Source organism: Cryptomeria japonica, chromosome 10 (assembly GCF_030272615.1).
Source record: "Cryptomeria japonica chromosome 10, Sugi_1.0, whole genome shotgun sequence".
In the NCBI taxonomy this organism is placed as follows: Eukaryota; Viridiplantae; Streptophyta; class Pinopsida; order Cupressales; family Cupressaceae; genus Cryptomeria; species Cryptomeria japonica.
In genome coordinates, this window is record NC_081414.1 from 162793049 (window position 1) to 162817786 (window position 24738).

Consider the following 24738-nt stretch of genomic DNA (forward strand, 5'->3'; position numbering starts at 1 on the left):
TATGCTCCTGATCCATATATTGCTACTATGACAAAAGGTCCTAGCCAATTTGGTTCAAATTTTCCCTTCTTTTCCCAGTCTTGCTGATTTCTTGGATTCTCCCTTAGAACTATATCTCCAATCTGGAAAATACGTGGCTTGACTTTGTGGTTATAGATTCTTGCCATTCTTTGTTGGTATACTTTCAAATGTTCTATTGCATTGTGGCAATGTTCCTGAATCAGTTCTTGTTCCTAGAGTCGAGAGACTCGTTGTTCTTCTTCTGGTATAAGACCGTGCAAGGATACTCGTAGAGAAGGTATCTCTACTTCTAAAGGTAATATAGCTTATAATCCATAGACCAAACAATATGGAGTTGCCCCTATTGGAGTGCAGACACTAGTTCAGTATGCCCAAAGAGAAAGATTTCGCTGAATGTGCCAGTCCTTTCCAGCTTCATTGACTATTTTCTTCAATATTTTCAAGGTAGTTTGGTTTGATGCCTCAACTTGACCATTACCTTGTGGATAATATGGAGTAGAGAACCTATGTTGGCTATGAAACTGTTCACATAGCTCTTTCACATCTTGATTTTTAAATGGTCTTCCATTATCAGTGATAATGGTCATAGGAACTCCATAGCGACAGATTATGTAATTCAAAATGAATGATGATATTTGTTTTCCTATCACCATTGTTAAAGGCACTACTTCAATCCACTTAGTAAAATATTCAGTAGCAATCAGATTAAACTTATGTCCATTAGAAGATGAGGGATTGATCTTTCCTACCAAATAAAGGCCCCATTGTGAAAATGGTCATGATCCTATCATAGGATATAACTCTTGTGTTGGCGCATGAATGAGATTTCCATGGATCTGACATTGTTTAAATTTTCTAGCATATGTGAATGAATCTCTTTCCATAGTAGGCCAAAAGTAACCCATACGAAGAAGTTTCTTAGCCAATGTTAAACCACTTGAGTGTGTCCCACAAATACCTACATGAATGTCATTAAGAACTCTCTCAGATTCATCTTTTTCAAGACATCTCAACAAAGTACCATCTAGACCACGCCTATATAGGATATCAGAAATAATAGTATAGCGAGAGGACTGACGAATAAAATTTTGTCTCTGATTACGAGATAATTCGAGAGGAAGGATATGATCTTTCAAATATTGGTAGGTTTGACCGTATAAGGATTGACTAGTTCCCGATATATGGCAAATTCAATAGGTATGCTGGGATTGAATGGTAGCAGTTAAGGTATCTTCCATGAGAAATTCGTAATATTGTTGATTCTCCTTATTTTGCAAGAGAGATGCTATTGTAGCCATTGCATCTACTACTTTATTCTCGTTTCTGGGAATCTGGGTGAATGTGATTTCTTTAAAGTGTCCTTTAAACTCCTCCACTAGCTGTTTGTATAGCATAAGCTTATCATCCTTTGTTTGATATTCATCATTTATTTGATTAATGATAAGTTGTGAATCACCATAGACATGGAGTTCTTTGACATTCCACTCAATGGCCATTTTAACCCCTATAGCCAATGCTTCATACTCTGCAGTATTATTGGTGCATGGAAACCGTAGTCTATATGATTTCAGAATTGTGTGTCCTTGAGGTGTGATGAAAAAGATTCATGTGTCTGATCCATATTGGGTATAAGAACCATCAAAGTACAATTCCCAAAAGTTTGTACTTACTATCAAGATATCTGCATCAGGAAATTCGATGTGCAAAGGCATGTCATTTTGTAAAGGTGCATCAGCCAATTGATCAGCGATGACTTGTCCCTTGATAGCTTTCCGGTCAACATATTCTATGTCAAACTCACTCAGTATCATGACCCATTTGGCTAGTCTCCATGTCAATGTTGACTTGCTCAACAGATATTTGAGAGGATCTATCTTTGCTATTAGTTTTACGGAATGAATCAACATATAATGTTGCAGCTTCTGAGTTGTAAATACAACTGCTAGACATATCTTTTCGATTGAGGAATAATTTAATTCATAGCCAACAAGTATTCTGCCGATATAATAAACTACTCTTTCTTTTCCTTCATCGTCATGTTGAGCGAGGAGAGTGCCTAATGATACACTTGTTGCTAAGACATAGAGTAACAATGGTTTCCCTTTGGTTGGTGATATCAATACTGGAGGACTCATAAGATATTCTTTTATTTGCAAGAAAGCTTCTTCACATTTTAGATCCCATTTGAATGGAACATTTTTATGTAGAAGATGGGTAAATGGAAGACATCTATCGGCCAACTGAGAAACAAATCTCCTAATTGATTACAATTTTCCTTGTAAAGAGCGCAATTGACTTATGTTCTTAGGTGAATCCATCTCCATGATAGCTTTGACTTTTTCAAGATCTACTTCAATGCCACGAGCTGATATAATGTACCCAAGGAGCTTTCCAGAGGTTACCCCAAATGCACATTTCTTTGGATTTAATCTCAATTGATATCTTTCCAGCCTGTCAGAAATCTTGCTTAAAATGTTCAAATGTTCTTTTCTTGTGTGAGATTTTGCAAGTATGTCATCGACATAATCTTCCATAAAAGTATGCATCATATCATGGAAAATTGTCGTCATAGCCCTTTGATAAGTCACTCTTGCATTCTTAAGCCTAAATGGCATAACATTCCAGCAATATGTTCCCCATGCACAGGTAAAAGTTGTCTTCTCTTGATCTTTAGGTGCAGTTCTTATTTGATTATATCCTGAGAAGCCATCCATTAATGAAAACATCTCATGTCCTTCTGATAAGTCCACTATGATATCAATGTTTGGTAGCGGGAAATCATCTTTTGGACATGCTTTATTTAGATCTCTGAAATCTGTACAGACCCTTATGCTTTTATCTGGTTTTGATACTAGTACAATACTTGAAACCCATTCTAGATAAGCAATAGGTCTTATAAAACCCACTTCTAATAGTTTCTTTAGCTCAGTTTTTACAAGAAGAGCAATGTGCGGATGCATCTTTCTTAGCTTCTGCTTGATGGGTTTTTCTTTTAAATCCATATTAAGATGATTAATGATAAGATCTGGATTAAGTCCTAGCATATCTGCATAAGACCAAGAAAAATTCATTTGCCTTTGCTTAAAGAATTCCGTGTATTCTTTCCTCTCTTTTTCTGACAATGAGGCAACAAAATGAAGTGTTTTAGGATCCTTTGATGTACCAATGTTTACTACTTCTATTGGTTCTATCAGGATAGCAGATCTCTCTTGAAAATATGCAGGAAGAATGTTAAACTTTCCATCTTCTGGCACCTCAAAGAGGTTTTCACCATCAGATACGTCATTTGTTTTCTCTTTTGATTGATCTAATGTTGCCATGAAATGGTTTTCAACAATAGGTCTTTTTCCTTGTTTTATTTCGCTTTTGCGACTGGAAAGTTTGGCATTTTCCTGACTGCGAGAAACATCACTTGATTCTACAATGGAAGATATCTTAGGATGGATGGGTTCAATAATGTTAAGGTACACGGCTAAGTCATTATCATTAGAAAAGACATTCAGTTCGGGGTTGTCTAAATTATCCCAATCAATTAGTTCGGGATGAAGAAGGGCTAAATCATAATCACTGTCATCATTAGGTGTTTCAACATTCATGACATAATGATCATAGCTTGGCATAGAATAGGTATTGTCATAGATTAAATGTTTTTGAGAATGGTCTGTCTCAAGTGTTTCCGAATTAGTCTTAACAAAATCAATATTAGCATTGTGTAGTTCACACTCAAGTGGTTCTTCAACTGACGTTTGTCCCTTAAATGAATGGATTATATCAATACACACGTCTTTAATACTGCAAATTCCTTCTTGATTGACCTCATTTGCATTTAGAAGTTGACATACTTGTGCACATGATAAAGAGGATTCTTTTAATAGATTTCGTCTCCTTTCAAACTCAACTTCTTCTAGACTAATAGTCAATCCAACTTGACTATCTCTTAATTCTTCTATGGTTCTGCCATATCTGATCTTTGTTTGTGCTTCTTGTGGCATTACTTCTCTGTCTTTGTCATTCCCTTTTCTTTTTGCATACGCCTCTTTTCTTTGAATTCTGAGTTTCTCTTGTCTTCTTTCTAACTTCATCTTTTGTTTTGCAATAGACAAATCTTCTTTCGTGATAACTGCTTGGTCTTCATTTTGTTCTTTACTTGATGTAGTAGATAAGACATCTGGACCCTATTCATACTCATTGGAATCTGTCTCTAAATCCTGATCTAAGATTACTCCACTATACCATACTGGAATGTCGTATGGTATGAAAAGTTCTCTGATTTCTGCCATCTCTATTTTTACTGCTTCTGGAATATCTTGTTCATAGTTTGCATTTGTTTGTATTTTCAGAACTTGTTGACAAGATTTTTCTTCACCTTGGATGGTAATCTCCTCCTCTTTCTTTTCATGTTTTTCTTGCTTCTTTTGTTTATTGGTTACTGTTTCGGCCGCTTGATGTAGCTTCTCTTGCCAATTTTCTTCTTTAGAAACTGATTTCTTTTTCCACATTTGTTGTGGATGATTATGTTGCTTTTGATTCGACTTTAGCAATCCCAGCCTAGATTTATCTTCTGTGGATTGTGAGTATGAACAAATAGGTTCTAAAATACCTTGATGTTGCTTACCAATTGGTCCTTTTCCTCCATATCCCATCTTTTGCATGATTTTGTATCCTTTGCCATATTGTTTTATGGGAATATTGACTTCTGTTGTTGTTGCTATAGTTTTGTCTTCATCCTTGTACAACCAACCAAGAATGTCTTTGTCTTCATTTTATTCTTCAAGAGTTCCAACACTAACAAATGTTCCTTTAAACATATGTTTTGATCTTTCTGATGGCTTTGATTGAATATATGTAGGCTTACCATATGATTTAGGGGAAAGTGGAAAATTATTCAAAGAATACTTTCCCATTCCTTCATCATTTAACTTGAGCTTTTCTTCAAAAGTATCCCATAACTTTGCTTGAATTTCTTTGGTAGGATATACTGATTCCCTGTTATGTGGAACTCTTTTATCTTGTGCGGGCTTCAAATTATTGCAATATTGACTAGAATCTGCAATTATAGTGATCTCTTTTCCTTCATGAGGAAATTTCACACATTGATGATATGTAGAAGGAACTGCTTGCATCTTGTGAATCCATGGTCTTCCTAGAAGAATGTTGTAAGAGAGGTTCAAATCTAAAAACTAACACAATGTATCCTTTTCCACAGGTCCTATTCTTATTGGTAGTACAACAGTTCCTTTAGAAGAACATTCTACTTCATCATAGGCCTTGATGGTTATTTTCTTTTTCGGGTCTACTGCATTCTTTGAATATCCCAAAGCTTTTATAAAACTTAATACACATATGTTTAAGCGATCTCCTCCATCTATGAGTACATGTTTAACACGAGTTTTATTAATGGAGACTTCAACATGTAAGGGAGCGTTGTGAGGATGTTGTAAGGATGCGTCATCATTTTCAGAAAATGATAAGCAATGAGGAGCTATAAGGTGTCCTACCATGTTTTGGAACTGATCTACATCCAAATCTTTTGAAACTATTGTTTCCACTAAAGCTTTCTCCAAAATTTCCTTATGTATAGGTGAAACCTTGAGAAGTTCCAGAATTGATATTTGAGCAGGTATTCTTTGTAATTGCTCTACTAAATTGTATTGTTGTGGATTGGGTGTTGGGTCTTTTGCTATACCTGGAAAGGTAACCTTTGCTTTGCTTCTCATGATAACATTGATTGGTTCTAAAGATGAATTTTCGTTAACAATGATCACATTTACCACATCATCATATGTATAAGTGTAATTCACCTTGGCTTTTCCTTTGTCATCTTTTAATTGGGACGATTCACCTTTGTCATAGTTCAGAAGTGGAGTTTTGAAAGCTAAGTGTGATTCGTTTGTCTTATGGCTATCCACTGTGATGGTTCCTTTATCAATTAGATCTTGGATAAGTTGTTTCAATCGCTAACAATCATTTGGTAGTTGTCCTTTATTCCGATGGTAATAGCAAAAATGATCATCATTCCACCAATTTGGCTTGACTAGTGGTTCATAACTTCTTGCTTCTGGTAAAACAATTAATTTGTTGGCAAGCAAAGTTTTTAGAGTTGATTCCAAAGATTCTCAAATGTTTGTGAATTTCCTCCGAGGATTGGAGAAAAAGGACTTGGCTTTATTTTTTTCTGGATTGTTATTGCTTGGGTTTTGACTTGATAGATTAAAAATTGGTTGTTGTTGTTTTGTAGTGTTATTATCATCATTCCCTTCATTGCTGACATTCCTATTCTTTGACCAGAACTTGGGTTTTTCATTGGTGTTGTTGTTGTTGTTGTATGAATTATTGTAAAGTTTTAGTTCTCTTTTCTTTACCATTGCGTTCTCTATTTTCAGACCATTCTCGATCATTTTGGCAAAAGGGGGAGGACATCGCATCCTTAGTCGATAACTCATTTCACTGATAAGATTATCAATGAATATGTCCATTTTTTCTTGATCAGGTACATCTCGGGGATACTTATTAAACATGCATTTCCATCATTGTAAGAAAATCATAAAGGGTTCACCATTCTTTTGTTTAACATTGCAGAGATCCAGCATTGTTATTTCATTCCTTGTATTGTAGGAGTATTGTGAAATAAACCTATTCACAAGTTCTTCAAAGGATTTGATTGCGGATGGTAATCTTGAAAACCACTCCATTGATTATTCATTTAAACTCCTAGGAAAAAGATGCATAAGGTAAGTTTCATCATGAGAAAATTCCATTCTCATAGTACAAAACTCCCTAATGTGATCTTGAGGATCAGATCTTCCATCGTATTTGTCATATTTAGGAATCTCGCAATGTTGCGGAAATGGTATCATATTCAGATTTTTATCAAAAGGATATGGGCATATATCTTCCAATGAATACTTCTTGGAGCTTGTCCCATTTTGCATGTCTTGTATATGTTGTTGTAGAGTTTGTATTTGTTGAGTAAGGTTTGACAATGGATTATCCACATAGTTTTTCCTTGTTTCTTCATGAGTTCTCTTATCACTAAGCTCTTTTCTTTTGTCATCCCTTTCTTTCCTTGTTTCTTCATTGCTTTCTTTGTTCACATCTTCATTATTTGGCTCATCTGTGTTTTGGGTGTTACTTTCCTCCACATCTTGTTTCAAGCTTTCTATGTTAAAGTCTTGTGGTAGTTTAGCTCCAGATTTTGCCAGCATCAAGAGATATTTTTCTTTTTGTTTTGCCAACAATTTTTCCATTAGCCTATCAAATTTGAAATCTTTCTCAAGGTCTCTAATGGTGCTATTGACTTCTTCTTCATCAATAGCAGTAAATCCAAAAGTTTGGAATACAGGAGTATCTTCTTCCTCCATTTGTTGTTATTTTCTAAATTGTTCGTGTTGGGCTCTAGTCCAAATTGGCATGTGTTTATTTCCAAGTTGTTGAAATTTCCAATGGACAAAGTCAGTAAGTGATTATTGGTTTAGGAAGATATGCTTTGTTGATTTTACCGCTATTGTTTGTTTGTTGTGATAAAGCGTCTCTTTGTTGAAAAGCACGTCTTTGCAAAATTTCACCATCAAATTATGTACCGCAGCCACGTAAGTAGTGACAAAAAAGGGTGTAGGAATGTCCTATGTTTTAATAAGATCTTGCGATTGATATACAAGAATCTTATCCTTTTCTGAGTAGCTTTATAACTGGGTTTTCTTTTCTTAGGGTGATACTTAAAAGTCATATAAGCATTTGGCAATTCACAAGTTTGTTTGATTCCAATGTTGGTGCGATTCCGGTTTTGATATAACCTAGCTTCAAAATAGGAAAGATATATCCAAGATTAGGAACCTAGTATAGATTGATCAAGCTTCGTGATAGAGGATTTGATTATCCTGATGAGAAACTTGACAAGGATGTTGATTTTTTTGCACTTAGATGTTTGAATCAATAGCTTGTTGAATGTTGATGTTTATAGAACCTTTTGGGAATAACTTGTTGGATTAGTGACCTAGTTGTTTGAGCTAGTTTGAAAATATGTGATGGTTTAGAGACAAACCTACTTCAAGAATTATTTTGATATTAATGTTTTTGACACTTTGCTTTTGATCTGGTGTTTCAAGTGTTGGAAAGCTTTCATATTACCCTTTTGATCACACTTTTTCAGTGATTTGTTGGATTTTTGCTCTCTTGTAGGTGATAATTTTCTTCAATTTTTGACCATTTGGAACATGTTACAGACATAGAAGACACAATGTCTAATAAACAAAATGCACAAGCAAGTACAATTCCTATGGCAGGCTGAGACAATAATTGTTGAATCTCACGTGGGGTTTCCCCCGAGGCTACGCTATTCAAAGCAGATATTTAGATGCTTGACCCCACAGGCTCCACCCTCGGCACTCACTTCTTCGAGGCAGCCAAGCACCAGTTTCCATGAAAACTCCCCATGGAAAACTTTATATCTCTACTAGGAACCGTATGCATGTGAGCCGCTTCAGAGGTCCGACCTTCTGCGCCAACAACTAGAAGGATTTTGACAACTAGTACAAGTGGTTTTTAGTAAAGGCTTTCGGTCATGTGGCCATACATGTGGCACTTTCAGCTCTGTAAATACAGAAGGTTCCCAGCCTATAGAGGTTACGCTCCATAGGGTTTATGTGGAAACATAGTGTCGGTATGAACTTATCAGCACATGTTGTTTGGGACTTTCGTCACAAACATGATTTATTTATAGTGGATTGGAAGGACTCGGTATTAGCCCGTTTCCACATTAGGTCATTCCCCTCTCACTGGCCCCCTCAAGGCAGCTCGGGAAGGCAGGCCCTCTAAAGGATTTTAATTGCTTGAAAGTAAAGAAAGCGTAAAAGAGTGGGTTTGGCTTTTTGGTCAACCAATTAAGGGGAGAGCATATACCTACCACTTTCGAGACACGGAATACAAGTGTTCTTTTTAACATTTTCAAAGCAATTGTTGGCTAAGTCCTATTTGGAGATGTTGCTCCAACAAGCATGGTGTTTATTTTAGCCCTCTTAAAAGTCTATGTGCAACTATTTTAGAGAAAATATTAAAAATGGCAAGTTGCATGCTATCAATTTGCCCTCTTAGTTAGATTAAATGAACAAAATATGATATATTACATCTCAAAATAAGACTTTTAATTAACTAGATGGGGAAATGCATAAAATTTGCCTTAAACACCATCCTGCACATGCATGTTAGTAGTCTGAAAAATCTGATTTCTTGGACATTCGGACCTGCAAGGAATTTTATGAGTTTGTAAATAGAAATGCTAATTTAACACATGCGCTATCTTTTTGCTCAAAAGTGCTAAACTGTAGGTCAAAAGCGCTGCTCTGTGGATACCAAAGCATGATTTCTTTGATAAATGCGCTAACTTAGGACACAAATGCGCGAACCTGTAATGCAAATGTGCAGACTTTAAGACAAAAGGGCTAACCTAAAATGCTCATGTGCTAACCTATGGTGCAAATGCGCTAACCTAGAAGGAAAATGTGCTAACCTAGGATGCAAATGCACTAACCTGCGAAACAAAAGCACTGTCAGAATTCACACATACGTGAATCTGCATTACAAATGCACTAATTTTACTATTTGCGAGATTTTTAAAGGTATATGCGAGGTCTATGAGCCCCACGGTGGGCGCCAAAATGTGTCGACTTGAATTTCATCCTCAGAAATGTTACCTGCAACAAGTTAGTTTCACAAAATACAAATGGAAATACTACAGGAAATCCAAACTCAACCAATGAAACTACATGAAATACATATGAAATAAAAATACTAATATTACCTTCATGGTTTATGTCTCATTGTGTCCTAACTCCACTGTTCCTGGTTGCAGATGGTGTGCTCTCAGACAATGCACTGTTAGCTTCCAAGATGGCATATGAAGAATAGACTGATAACTTGTAGTTAACTGATATTATGATATGCAATACTACATGATTATGCTAAAAATGAGTATGCGATGATGATATATGATAATTGCTATTGCTATTACTATTTGCTATTTGCTTCAAAAACTCACGGATGCATATGATTGATTTGAAGACTAACTCTCTCTCAATTGAAGCTCTTGATTTTATAGACCTTGAGAGGATTAGATGATGTGCCTCAAATCAACAGTCCTGATTAGATCTACAAATTTGAATGGCTATGAGCAAAGGTGAAGGTTGAGAGAAAGGGGGAAGTAGAAGACAAGTGTCACTCATCTCACCTTGACTGGGTTGCTGACTGAGAGAATCTAGGGATGGTTGGAGAAGATTTAGGCATGAGAGGACAAGTGGACTCAAGTCCTTCCTAAGATGTAGGGGTGTTGGAGAGAATATAAGAAATGGTTATGAAATATGTGTACGTACACAATATTCATTAATTTGGAAGTTGAAGATAAATGATAAATTAATATTTAAGAAATATTAATTTCCTTAGCCACATGTTTGATGAGTTGGCAAAGGGAAGATGAAGTGGAGATGGAGGGTGAGTTGGAAAAGGGATTAAATAATTTAATAATTATTTAATATTTGAGACTATAGGATAGGAGAATAACTATTAAATATTAGATATTTAATTGTTTGGAGAAGATAATTAAATATTAGATATTTAATTATTTTAGAGGAATAAGATAGATGGATTAGTTAATAAAATATTAATTAAATTAATTAATAGAAAGACACGAAAATGAATTAAATAAATTAATCTTTTCAAATTAACTATTTAATAGAAGAATAATTATTAAATAAATAGAAAATATTTATTTAATCTCTCATAGCCATTTTTATGTGTATACATGTAGTATTTGTAACATTACTATCACCTTAATCCAAACAACCAAAATCATTGTTTCACTATTTGAGGTTAATCTAATTTTACATTGCGAGATCAAACCCATGCCCATAGAACTAACTCCCAAATTTTCAAAATTTAATTGTTTATCAATTCCCAACCGTTTATTTCCCTCCATGAGCCAACTTGATACATGTTTGACATGATTTGTTGCTATGTAGTGATCTATTTAAAAAAATTCAATGTGCATTATCATCTAGTCATATAATCTTATTGATCAAATATTCACATATCATCTAGCAACTTCAATTAGAGCACTTAAATGAATCTAAATACACAACATCATTCTAGAGCACTTGCATAATTCAATATTATTGTCCTCAATTGTTTCCATGGTAGTAAAGCTAGTATTTTTAGGGGTTGACTAAGAAGAACTTGGCTCTAATGGTCTAAGAGTCTCCCTAAGGTATTTATAAATACCACAAACCTTTAATGGTCAATAAAAAGTAGAGAATTTGGTGGAATAAGGAGTAGAACTACACAATTGTCTAAATGAAATCTATTGGTCACATCAAAGATCCATGCATGTATAAATGACCCTAACCCACATGACCAACCCATAACAATGTTGATAGTCCACTTTAATTTTGAGGCAAAATATAGACAAAGAAGATACATTCTCGATTTCAACATGGTTGATTTCATAAATGGATCAAAATGATTTCTTTACTAGTATTCTTACAACTAAATAGCTAAACCCCTTCATTTAATTGTATAACTTAATGTTTAATTGTTCCAATTATCACTTATACAATTGAAATAAATTTAAATTTATATACCCATATAATTTTTTTAATAAATTAACACAATTTAAACATTAAAAAATATACACAATATTAAAACAATCTAATTCTATATATAGACTTGTTGGCAAGAGACATTGTACCAGTGAAGATTCATGCATGGAGATTGCTTAGGGGTTGTCATTGATGGCAACTCAGTCAATAAATCCTATCCGGTGTATCTAGATTTGACCAACCAAAAGTCATATTATTCGTAAGGCATAAGTCTAGAAGGTGGAACTCAGTAACCGATAGAGCATGAGATCATTGTGCATATCTTGATTTTGGTGGTGTAATTTTGGTAGTGATGATTAAGGTAGTCGATTGGATATTTGAGGCAGCTTACTTCGTATTCTTGACCTCCAATGTTGATTCATGAGCGATATTAAAGGTTCGGTATCTAGTGATTTTAGAAGAACAAAGTTATCTTTGGTTTGATGGTGTAACGTGTGATCTGGAATATGTGGGATGATTTCAATGATTGGTTTTGTGTTCGAGGTGATTGGTCAGACTCATATGAAGCTTGATATATTTGTGGATGGATTGAGTTGACAAGTTATTACACATTTCATATTTTGCAGTTTTGTGAAGCCGACTTGGTTGAGATCTATTTTGATGGTGCGGATATATAATGTCGATCTAGATGATCATTTTGGGGATATACATGGTGTGTGATATTCAAATATTGATGTGTGGTATGTGAATGAGCATCAAAATGCAGAATTGGTGCTCCAGTAGATGACTGTGTAGCAAAACAGGGCAGAAAGGCAGAGCAACTTTAGACAGTCAAATTGTGCTTAACCGGAACTGATTTTTGGCATTTGTAGAAGCTATACTCCACTTCAGACATTGTAATTACTCCTGTAACTTATTTGTAGGATAATGAGTCCTCTGGGGTTGTTACCCTCCAATGTAATTGAGCAGTGAGCTCTAGGTAGTGTGCCTGAATGCAAGTGCATTCCATTTTGTAATATTATCATACTCCTGATCAAAGTATAATAATATTGTGGGTACTCAATCCCACCGTGGTTTTTCCCTTTCCTAGTTTCTATGTTAAAATTCCAATGTTATGGTTTTGTGGTTGATTAGTTTTTTGTTTCTGCACTTTGCTTTCATTTATTTTTATCTGGTGGTTGAAGAATCAGTTTAATAAATTTGTAAACATCAGAACATTGATTCACCCCCCTTCTCAGTGTTCATTGATTCCAACAAGACCAATTAAAGAAAAATATAAAAAATTATATCAATATACCTAAAGGCTTACACGTCTTCATTTTAATCATGGAATTACCCCACCCTTAGGCCTAGAATTTTATAGTCACCACTACTTGTCATATGAAAATTCTATGATAGTTTGGGAATTTGATTGCCTTTCATTGACATTTAAAAAATATATATAAATTGTCAAAAACCAGTCGAGTACACTCGAACCCAAGACCTCCCATGTAGGAGGCTCACAGCCAACCGCTACGTTCTGGGGTCATCCCCAAATTTATATGACATTTTATATATTTAAATAGTTATTTTATTTATTTTATTAATCATACATATTAAATATGAAAAAATATAAAATTAGAAAACAATGATAAGGGTGAGTACTATATTCAAAAATCTTACATTTAATGTTACAATTTGAGTAAATTTTTTAAATTGATATAAAATAATGTTCAAGAATCTTATTAAAAATATCCTAAAATAAAAAATAATTATGGGGGTAACTCCATAGCCTGAGCAGTTGGCAAGGTTGTGCTAAGGTTTTGAGTTCTTCTCATGTATGTCTAAGGCTCAAATCTCTCTCATCGAGATTAACCGATGGGTGTGGTTTGCACATTGTTGCACCCATCCCTAGGGGACTAGTCATGTCTCATCTCGCCCCATCAACACCCCAATTAGGTATAAAAAATAAGCCCAAAGAAAGGTCTGGTGAAAATTGTTGGGATGAGAAGTGATGATACATATTAAGTATGAAAAAATATAAAATTAGAAAACAATGATAAGGGTGAGTAATATATTCAAAAATCTTACATTTAATGTTACAATTTGAGTAAATTTTTTAAATTGATATAAAATAATGTTCAAGAATCTTATTAAAAATATCCTAAAATAAAAAATAATTATTGGGGTAACTCTATAGCCTGAGCAGTTGGCAAGGTTGTGCTAAGGTTTTGAGTTCTTCTCATGTAGGTCTAAGGCTCAAATCTCTCTCATCGAGATTAACCGATGGGTGTGGTTTGCACGTTGTTGCACCCATCCCTAGGGGACTAGTCATGTCTCATTTCGCCCCATCAACACCCCAATTAGGTATAAAAAAAAGCCCAAAGAAAGGTCTGGTGAAAATTGTTGGGATGAGAAGTGATGATAATTATATTTTATTTTGAAAAGATTCTAAATTAATATATATTTTTATAATAAACATTATTAAATCATATATATTAATATCAAATGATAATAAATTATAATAATAAATGTCAAAATCTTAAATATCACTTCTTATTAGTAAGTTTTTAAATTCATATTAAAAATTTTAAACAATCTTATTAAAAAAACTCTAAAAAATAAATTAACTAAATTTTTTAATTCATATTAGAAACTATTCTAAAAATCTATAGTAAAAAATAATCTAAAAATTAAAAACTTCATTATGATAGTCATCCAAGTTTCCTCCTTATAGTGGCATTTTATCCCCCCCTTTTTCGTTTTAGTATCTTTTCCTATATGTATATGTACATGTACATGCACACACACACACACACACACACACACACACACACACACACACACACACACACACACACACACACACATCCGTTTGAAAATATTGTAAATCAATTTATAATGAATATTATAAAATGATATATATTAATATTATAAATTAGAATACTATTTAATATTTATCCATAATAATATTGTGTGGATTTTTTAATGTTTAAATTGCGTTTGGAACAATTAAAGATTTAAGTTATACAATTAAATGAAGGGGTTTTAGCTATTTAGTTGTAAGAATACTAGTAAAGAAATCATTTTGATCCATTTATGAAATCAACCATGTTGAATTGAGAATTTATCTTCTTTGTCTATATTTTGCCTCAAATCTAGAGTGGACTATCAACATTGTTATGGGTTGGTCGTATGGGTTAGGGTCATTTATACATGCATGGATCTTTGATGTGACCAATAGATTTCATTTAGACAATTGTGTAGTTCTACTTCTTGTTCCACCAAATTCTCTACTTTTAATTGATCATTAAAGGTTTGTGGTATTTAGAAATACCTTAGGGAGACTCTTAGATCATTAGAGCCAAGTTCTTCTAAGTCAACCCCTAAAAATACTAGCTTTACTATCATGGAAACGATTGAGGACAATAATATTGAGTTATGCAAGAGCTCTAGAATGATTTTGTGTATTTAGGTTCATTTAAGTGCTCCAATTGAAGTTGCTAGATGATATGTGAATATTTGATCAATAAGACAATGCACATTGAATGTCTTTAAATAGATCGCTACATAGCAACAAATCATGTCAAACATGTATCAAGTTGGCTCATGGAGGGAAAGAAATGGTTGCCCTATTATTCTATGGTTAGTTAAGTGGGTCCAGGACAACTACTTTTGTTCTCCCACCCACCCCTAGAGCTAGGTAGTTCCTATTGTTCATGGGCAATATAATCCCCCACAATAACAACTAATCTACCTCCCCATAAGAGCTTGTTGTCTCCTCCTGCATGGGGTCCTCCCACCGAAGATTATTCCTCATCTTTAGCTAAGAGCCAAAGACTAACCCCATGTCTCTATGTTACTGCTTAAATGTAAAATTTGCTTAAAATTAATCTATTGAAGTGTTCCCATGGAAAGTTTTAATGAAGGGGAAAGGATAAATTAGAATCTTTTCATATTTTCGTGGACCAGCAATTGCTTAAAACTTAAAAATAAGCTTTGAAAAAAAGAGGGCGACGAGGGTGGGCGCTGAAAATAACTTATTGAGAAGAAGGACAAGTGGCTCCACAATTTTTTTTCCTCTTTTTATGTTTCCATATTTTTCTCTAAAATTTATGTGAAAATTTATTATTATTAAAGACTATATTAAAAATACAATTTAAAATAACTGCAACAAAATTTAAATTTCATGAGGTCACTAGCTCCACAAGTTGCTGCTAAAAAATTTGGGAAGTAGCTGCTAGCCAAAATAAGCTAAGCAACCGCATGGGGACCTGCCCTAAGTACTTATCCATTCAGCGAAATTTTCCGAGGACACGACTTTGACCTCATCCCTTATGATGTCATAGTCTTGCACTCAACAAGCTCTGATCCTTGATAAGCTCATTAAAGACCTTTCAACTTCGCGAACAAACCAAAGACCTATTAAAAATAGATCATTTACGAGTGCACACTACTTGTCCCAGTGTCCCATAACTAACAGCTTTTAGGTTTGTTCCATGTCCTACTAGCCTAATAGCTCTATGTACCACTAAAATTTAAATCAGAGAATCAACGTGTCCCCTATATATAGTAACTTCTCACTGTAACAACCCATCCCGCCAATAATGATGGGTCCCACTTACGTGGATATGTTTTGCATGCAAATTAGTAGCTTTGCTATGCAAAACTTTTATCGTACGTAAGTTGGCTGGCAACTGGTAAACTACTTATTTATTTCGATAACGACGTTATAACAAGAGCCATAACTCACGGTCCCACATTGTGCCTATATCTAGTTTAATAGCCAAAAGTAAATTTCGGTCAATAAAGTAGGATCATGCACGCCACTCAAAATATTTTTCAGCTTTACAAAAATAAGATTTTGTCCGCAGAGATTACCAGAAGATTTCGTTTTAAAGATCCAGGAGACAAAAATTATTTTCAACTTTAGGATCATACTGTGTTTTGCTGCTCCTCTTTTTTTCATCTTTGCTGGAAATTCAACACCTTGATGCAATATGCAAAGATAAATGCAAATAACACTGGGAATCCAACAAGCACTGCAGCTACTGTACCTAAGAAATCATGTTTGTATCCATAGTAATCCTCTAGAAATTGATTTAGTGGTTTGAACCCTTCACCCTTCACTTGCAATTGGTCTGTGACGTCTCCGTATTGTGGAACAATGAGCCCGTACATAGTCCATGCAACAGGGCATATCCAGTAGTACCAAACCCACCATTTTGGGATTTTCTGCATTCAATAAAATACCCCATTAGAAGAAAAAACTCATCCAGTTACATTCTAAACATTGTTCTTCTTTATTGGCTACTCCTGTTTTTGGACATTGATGATAAATTCTTCAATTAAATGGCTTGGTAAGGAGGATTGAATACCGGTCTAGGAATGAAGAATCCTGAGAATAGACTGAAGATGCTATAAAATACTGCAGCCACAATTGAGGCAACTTGATGGTTTGGAGTGATAGAGACTGTCATCATCCCATAAAAGGTGAAGTACAGAAATGTCATGTAGTTAGAAAAGAAGAACCAGGAGAACTTCTTAATTGTCCACTCAAAGCTAACCATACTGTAAACAATAATTGTGTACACAACTGTCTGGCCGAGTATGTATGGGAGCTCAACAACCACCTATAATGCAAAAAAGACGATTGAAGAGTCAAATTTGTTAATTGCATATTGTATGGTAATAAATGAAACAAGAAAACAATTAGATTTACCTAGTTAGTATCCTGGCATATTACCAGCATTCATAGCATGGTGTGGTTGGATACCCACAAATTCCATCAACACAAGTAAATTAACCATAAAGACAAAATCATTCAATCAGCATGGAGAACCATGGGGACTTTGACATGGAGTGTGGTAATTAAGTAGCACATCAATCAGTGAATTCATATTGCTGCCAAATTGAATAGATACAGGCCTATATTATGCCTTGTATGTGGCTTTCACAGTTTTCATCCATAGAACAAATTGACATGCTAAGGAACCAACCTGAGCCAGAGCATAGGGCATTGCAGAGTACATTCCTGCCGCTCTTTCTCTGTAAAATACAGTTCTCTCTACTGCAACGACAGGCTGTACAGTTGAGCAGTTAGTAACCCCTAAGAATATAACAGCTCCATATATGGCACCCGCAATGACAAAAAGATCTGTGTCGTTGTCCCTGATTTCCAGCAAAACCATTTTTTAGTTAACGAGGTAATCAGAATTTTGTGCAGGTATTCACTAAAGGCAAAATCGAACCACATATATATTGATATTGTGTGTAGCTAATTTTTTGGGAAACTAAATTGTCTAAAATTGAAGTACATACTTTTTTGTGCCGACCCTCCAAAAGATTGTTCCAAAGAATAAGGCACAGGTAAGTGTGAAGAAGTATCTAACATTGTTATATTCAGGACTACGCCAGTAAGTCCACCATTGCTTCCACAAACATGACTTGAATTGCCCTATAAATGACTCAGAGTATTGGGTTGGAAAGTAAAGATCCTTTGCTTGTGGAGATGGAGTATTGAGCTCTCTCACCATTTCTTTGTTATGCCTGCATTGTCAAGGATGAAAGAAAGGACTGAAAGCCGAGTATCTGTTGTATGTTGGTGTATCTTCTATATTTACATTAACTTTTCATCTACAGAATGGTCATGAAGTTAAAATGTTTAAGAATAATATAGACTTACTTATAGAGAGATGAGTTCTTGTAGTGCTCTGCAAAGTCTATCCCCAGACGAAGTTCAGAAGAAACGGAGCTAACTTCTAACATCCATGTAGCAGGATTATATTTATCCTTGATCTTTGGTACTCTTGGAATATCCTGCAGTTCACCATTGTGAAATAAGCTTCTGCCATTTTGTGAAAGTTAGTTCTCTTGTTGTAATGCCTTGTCTACAAATCCTCACCTCAAAATATTCAACAATCTTGTGAGAGTTGTGGCCTAATGGTCCATTGTAAATAATTTGTCCCCCTCTTTTCATCAAAAGTAGCTGATCCATCACAGGAGAAATCAGTACCAATCATTGAAACAAACAATGTAAGATAACCTCATCTTAGATATTACTTTACCTCATCAAATGCTTCAAAGATGTCAATGCTAGGCTGATGAATCGTACAGACAATAGTCCTTCCAGTATCAACAATATTACGAACAGTCCGCATGACAATTGCGGCAGCTCTTGCATCTAATCCAGAAGTGGGCTCATCCATGAAAATTATAGAGGGATTTGCAACAAGTTCCACAGCAATTGTCAACCTTTTTCTTTGTTCAGTTGACAATCCAGAGACATCAGGTAGGCCTACCAAAGCATCCCTTAAATTCTCCAACTCCACAAGTTCCATTACCTCATCAGCAAATGCCTGCATGTTGGAAATTGATCACTTTCTAACATGACACTTCGACAAACCTCATTAGAATAAAGAACTTAATTGCAAAGAAAAATTACATAGTTGTGGACTTTACAGTTTTGGTTTCATCGTCAACATCTTTTGGGAGACGGAGAAATGCCGAATATATTAATGATTCCCAAACAGTGACTTGTGGAGAATGTATATCATTTTGCTCACAGTAACCAGAAATTCGAGCAAAGGTCTCTTGCTTTTTGGGAAATCCAGAGATTCGGACATCACCCTCAATATATCCTCCAGTTTTCCTACCAGCTAAGACATCCATGAGAGTTGTCTTCCCAGCACCACTAATTCCCATCAATGCGGTAAGAACACCAGGTCTAAATGACCCTGTTATATCTCGGAGCAACTGAAGCCTTTCTTCAGTCACTCCCTGCTCCCTCATTTCCTGCAGTCGAAGGCAAGACCTGTTAGCCAAATCCTTCATGTAAAACAAATTAGTAAAAACAGCATTCACCAAATCATGTAAAAGTGCATCTGTCTCAGGGCTCATTTTGCATACTGGAGGCATGTCAACAAAGTAATTGACGCCTTCGAAAGACATGGTTAGTGGCTGAAATGGTAGAACCATTCCTCGTTTGACTCTTGTTGTAGTCTCCAAATCTGACTCATTGTTGCCTTGCAGACTAGTTGATGAGATATTCATTCTTCTGACCTGCTTTTCAACTGGATAACCAAACAATCAGATATATGTGGATTATGTTGTAACCTACTCAAATTCTATCTGTTTAAGTAAGAAGAATATCTGAAACAGAGTACTTCAAAAGAGCTCTCTTACAAGTATCACTGCCATCTGCCGAAGACAGTGACTGTGGCACAGACCAATTTCTTGACCTTGACCCACTTAGACCCTGTTCTGTACAATTCTCTTGGTCTTGCATTTCATTTCGAGCTTCCTTGGAGATAACAGCTTGAGGTTTACCAAGAGCTACAGCCAAACAAATCCCCTGTTATTTCATATAATAAAAATGGATAAAGTAGAGAGCTATCCGAAGAGAAAAAGATGAATGTGCATTCATTAGTGACATAACTCACGATTTAGATATGCAAGAGCAAAAGTGAAAAGCACATTGAAGAGTACTGAAAACCCCAGCAGTGCAGCAGCTCCTAGCCAATACCAGTATCCCATTGAGTAGATGCTACGACTCTCCATCACGGCTTCACCCAAATTTGTTGTATTTTTTGCACTCTGGGAGAGAACATGATTCCAGGAAACCAGTCATTATGGTGCAGGGTAAATTCCCTTCAAGGAAAATTGTAACTTTTTTTATCCTTGTCTATTGTACCTCAATATTCCATTCAAGTATAATAGATTATATTCAACGGCAGGAAGTTAATACATGACAAGGATGGAAGACTGACAATTTGCCATCTAGGAGCAAGCATCTCATTTACAGTTATAGCATTCTGTGCATACATTAAAGGTGAACTCCAGTAGCCCCATATCCACCAGTTCGGAATGCTCTCTGCATTGGAAATCCACCATACAGTTAACTTCACCGTGTATTAAAAAGATTTTCTCTTTTCTGGTCACTGGACTCGTGTTAATGCGTGTTTGTATATCTGAAAGTTAGAAAGGATAAAATTACTAACCTTTAGGGAGAATGAATCCTCCAAGCATGAAAATTATAAGCAGAGATATAGTTCCTCCGGTGTTAGATATGATCATTGAGCGGCATATTCCGGCAATAAGGCGGAACAAGGATGATGCCATCTGGTGAACCAGGAACATTAAAAGGAATTGTCGAAAAAACCTGCAGATGAAGTTATGTCAGATGGAGGGAATTGAAAATTCGGTTAGGGGATTAGGGTTATTAAGGCATTTCTAATAAGCAGACGACTTAACCTTACCTGCTCGCTTCAGGGGCAAACCCAATTGTATAGTAAGTTATCAGCACCCATATGCCAGCTTCCAGTAATGAAATTGGGATTCGCAATAAGAAGGTAGGAAGAGTGAAGGCCCATGCAGGGTAGAAGAGCAGATCTCTCTGCTTGAAGAACACTGGAAGCCTGGAGATTGTCATTGCTAATTCTGCATAGCCATTGAAAATGTTGATGAGGAGGCCGAAAAAGAGTGCTCCAAGGTACATATTAGCATCCTCATGAGTTTTATGATGCATTTCGGTCCTCAAGAATACAGTAGCTGCAATGAATGCTACAAATAAAATCTGCAAAAACAAACAGGTACTTAAGATACATGTAATCTTTCAAGCGCTGATTTTAATTGAAGTTTTGCTTACTTACACAATTACAATTTCATCTCAAAACCATATGAATTCTAGATCGTTAGAAACTCACTTGCACAGTCCTGAAGATGTAAATAAAGGAATTGCGCTTGATCAGAAGCCATTCTTTGGCAAAACAGGCTTTGAAGATCTCCGCTTTGGGTACACAGTGTTTACTAAAGACCAAAGCTGCTTGGTGACTTCTATTCTTCTCGTATGGTACTGCTAGCTCATTTTCCAAACGACGACCTACGTGAAACTGCTTGAATCTAAATACAAATTCATTCACAGATACGTACTGATAAGGTCGGCTCTTTTCTATCCAGTATTGTTCTTGATCCTTCTTTGACGTGACCTTCAGTAATAGAAAAACTTGAGAAAATAATACTACAAGAGAAAACGATTATAATGAAGTCATTGTTATATTTTGAATTTCAAACTCTTAATACCTCCTGTAAGAAATCTGCAATGCCCTTTCTCTCAGGGCACTTGAATCCACAGCTTTCAAAAAACTCCGGTACATTCTCCCGAGGTCCACCGTAGACAATATGGCCCTCTGATAGGAGTAGGATATCATCAAATAGGTCAAATGTCTCTGGTGCAGGCTGCAGCAGAGACATGAGAACTGTGCCATCCATTAGATGGGTAAACTGTTGCAGGCATTTGACTATCTGATATGTGGTAGAACTATCTAATCCTGTAGAGATTTCATCCATGAAAAGAGTTTTTGTTGGCCCAGCAATCATCTCCCCTGTACGTATGATCAATTCAAGGGATCGCAATTCATCATAACCATCTACTATGTAGGACTTATCATTTTGGGTTTCAAGTTTGTATGCAAGATAGTAATAGCTACTATACCAGTTGTAACACGCTTCTTTTGTCCACCAGAGATTCCTCTTATCATGTCATTGCCAACAACTGTGTTTCCACAAATGTCCAAACCCAGAATCTGTTTACACACATGCATTTCAAGGTCATGAATCTCTGATCTGCAACTGACTTGATCTAAAACATCAAAATTTCTGTCAATGTACTTACCTTGAGAATGTAATCCGTCTGAAGGCTGCTCTCAACACCTTCCATTGCTGTTGCCTGCAGGAAATATGCAACAATACACAGTGAGAAGTACACTGATAATAACATTGATAAAATTCCTTTCTATTCTGGGTAAGACTTTATAACCTGTCAAGACTTTGAATATTTCCAAAGGAAGGAAGGAATCATTCAATTGTGTCAAAGCTATGAATTGAAGCTTACTTTCATGAAAAGATCCACGTCAGCCTCTGGGAAGATTCCAGCTTGATTCTCCCTTCGAACAATCTCTGAAAGAAGCTCTGCATACAAGTCGTTTGGTATACAAGTCATTTAGCACACGAATCTAGTACAGCTTGTGAATGAAGAAGTACGCCACCATGTGGGAAGAAGGCTTTAGAATGCTCACCATATCTATCCCCCACACCTTGGCACCTAGCAGAGAAATCTATTGTTTCTCTGACTGTCATCTCTCCGACATGTAAGTCATGCTGACTTATGTAAGCAGATGTTTTCCTAGGGACAAACTCCTCCAACCTATGGCCATTGTAAGTGACATTTCCCTTCACCTGATTGTTCCAGGCTGGTTAAGTAAACAACTCAACTTCGATTCATTAAACAGTTAAAAAATGCAATACAGATATACCAACAAGCTCTAACCTTCAAGCTGGGGTCTAATTTCCCAGCCAAAGCTAGCAGCAACGTTGTTTTTCCAGACCCAGGGGGACCCAACAACAGAGTCATCCTTTCAGAAAGAAACACATAAACATATTTTGTTAACTCAGCAGTTTCAAGCATTTATCAGATTACTTCTTCTTGAAGAGCTTTATCATAATAACATATAAAAACTGTGCATACGCCTTTAACACCATTGCACTGCAAATCTTATAAATTGACTCAATTTGAATATCTGAAAGAATCCTCAAACCCAATTACCGAGATGGCTTGAGGATTCCACTGACATCCTTGAGAACTGTAAGATTTGTTTTCCTGTTGTGTGAAAAACAACAGATGTCTATCAAGGATTCTACAGAGTTTCTAGCCGAATTCCATAGAGTGGGCAGAGCCCTTCCACCTACATAACACTCTGCATCCACTCTTAAATTTTCAAACCGTACTTCTACAGTCGGAAGCTGGATGCCAACTCTGCCCAATTAAAGACAAATCAGTCTGGAAAAATCATAGACAGGGTAAGCTTCCTACTAAAATTCCAATCTTGAAAATATTGGCCAACCGAAACAGCCAAATGATGAATTTTTTATGAATCTTCTCACCTGTCAATTCGAGCTCTAAGCTTTCGCAAATACTTTTCGTTGTCTTCCTCTGCAACTTTGAAGAGGCGATCAATGATGATCTGTCTTTCACCGAATCCAAGCTTACGAACGTCCACTTCCTTGTGAAGCTTTTCATCATTTTCCTGGATAACGCTCTGCATAATTGCAGTTCTGAGCCTCTCATAAGTTGGCAACTTCTCAAGAGCTGCCCATCGAAGAGCTTCTTCGTCATCATCAATTCTGTGTCTCTGTGATCCTGCACTACCATTGCTTAAGCTTCTACTCAAATTCATGCTCATTCTCCTCCCAGACTCCCACACTCTTTCCAATCCCTCCATTCTCTCTAAACCGATAGCAACTAAATCACTCGTGATTGTTGAGTTTTCAGAAGAAACAAGCAATCAATCAAGCATTAAATATTTTTGTTTGCGTATGTCACCATTCGTCATTGGATTTTGACTGTAATTTGGATCTATTTGGATCGTGTTATCAAGAGCTTTTTAATTTGAGTCGTTGACAATATACCTATTTATGTGCTTTACAAATTTATGGGGTATAATAGGTATGTGGTGATGGGAACGCCACGAAAAGATGATTTGATTGTTTAGCGTAGAGTCTCTCTCACTGTTTATGTTCCCTTTAACAGCTATATTCCTTTTAGTACAATTCAAGATGATTGAATATATTCCCATGGTTAGATTTTCGTTGTTTATTTATTTATTTTATCATAGTGGTGAGTTTTGTGTTTGTATGTTGTATATGTTTTTTTTAAAAGTATTTTATGATTCAAAATTGAAATGTAAAAGGCATAAATTTAATTTAAAAAATTTATAGTTCGGTGGTAGAATTTGAAGCTCATGTATATTATTTCTTATGTTGGTAGTTACAATTGATTATTCGGCAGATTCTTTTGCTTTGTAATTTTTTGTAACTCTTTTGAGTCAATTACTTTCAGTCATATTCCCAGAGAATGGAATGGGGTGGCTGATTGTCTTGCTAAATGGGCTTCTGTCTTTATGGAGGGCTGGTCTATTGAGGATAGGGAACAACTTTCTCCAAAGTTGTCTCACATCTTGGATCGTCTGGTGGATCAGGATAACTCTTAGTAGTTTTCTCTTTGCTGGATGGTTTGCCTTCTTTTGTTGTACTTCAAAAATTTACCCCTCTTTATTGTCACTAACACAAATTTTAATATTAATTACATGAAGCAATG

The 24738-nt window shown here is 35.7% G+C and overlaps 1 protein-coding gene across 1 annotated transcript; it reads right to left on the reverse strand.

The window, feature by feature from the left end:
* Positions 1-16360: 16360 nt before the first annotated feature.
* Positions 16361-23905, reverse strand: LOC131045231 (ABC transporter G family member 29). The gene is made up of 23 exons (XM_057978780.2): positions 23526-23905; positions 23188-23397; positions 22912-22996; positions 22661-22820; positions 22477-22553; positions 22258-22311; positions 22078-22168; positions 21666-21967; positions 21290-21571; positions 20843-21159; positions 20585-20745; positions 20354-20457; positions 20027-20180; positions 19770-19919; positions 19494-19657; positions 19047-19379; positions 18653-18943; positions 18490-18573; positions 18271-18404; positions 17907-18134; positions 17585-17756; positions 16964-17218; positions 16361-16820 (listed from the first exon to the last, which is right to left on the reverse strand). Exons 1-23 carry the CDS (start codon positions 23861-23863, stop codon positions 16551-16553), a joined length of 4416 nt encoding a protein of 1471 aa, XP_057834763.2. The 5' UTR covers positions 23864-23905; the 3' UTR covers positions 16361-16550.
* Between the last annotated feature and the right edge of the window lie 833 nt (positions 23906-24738).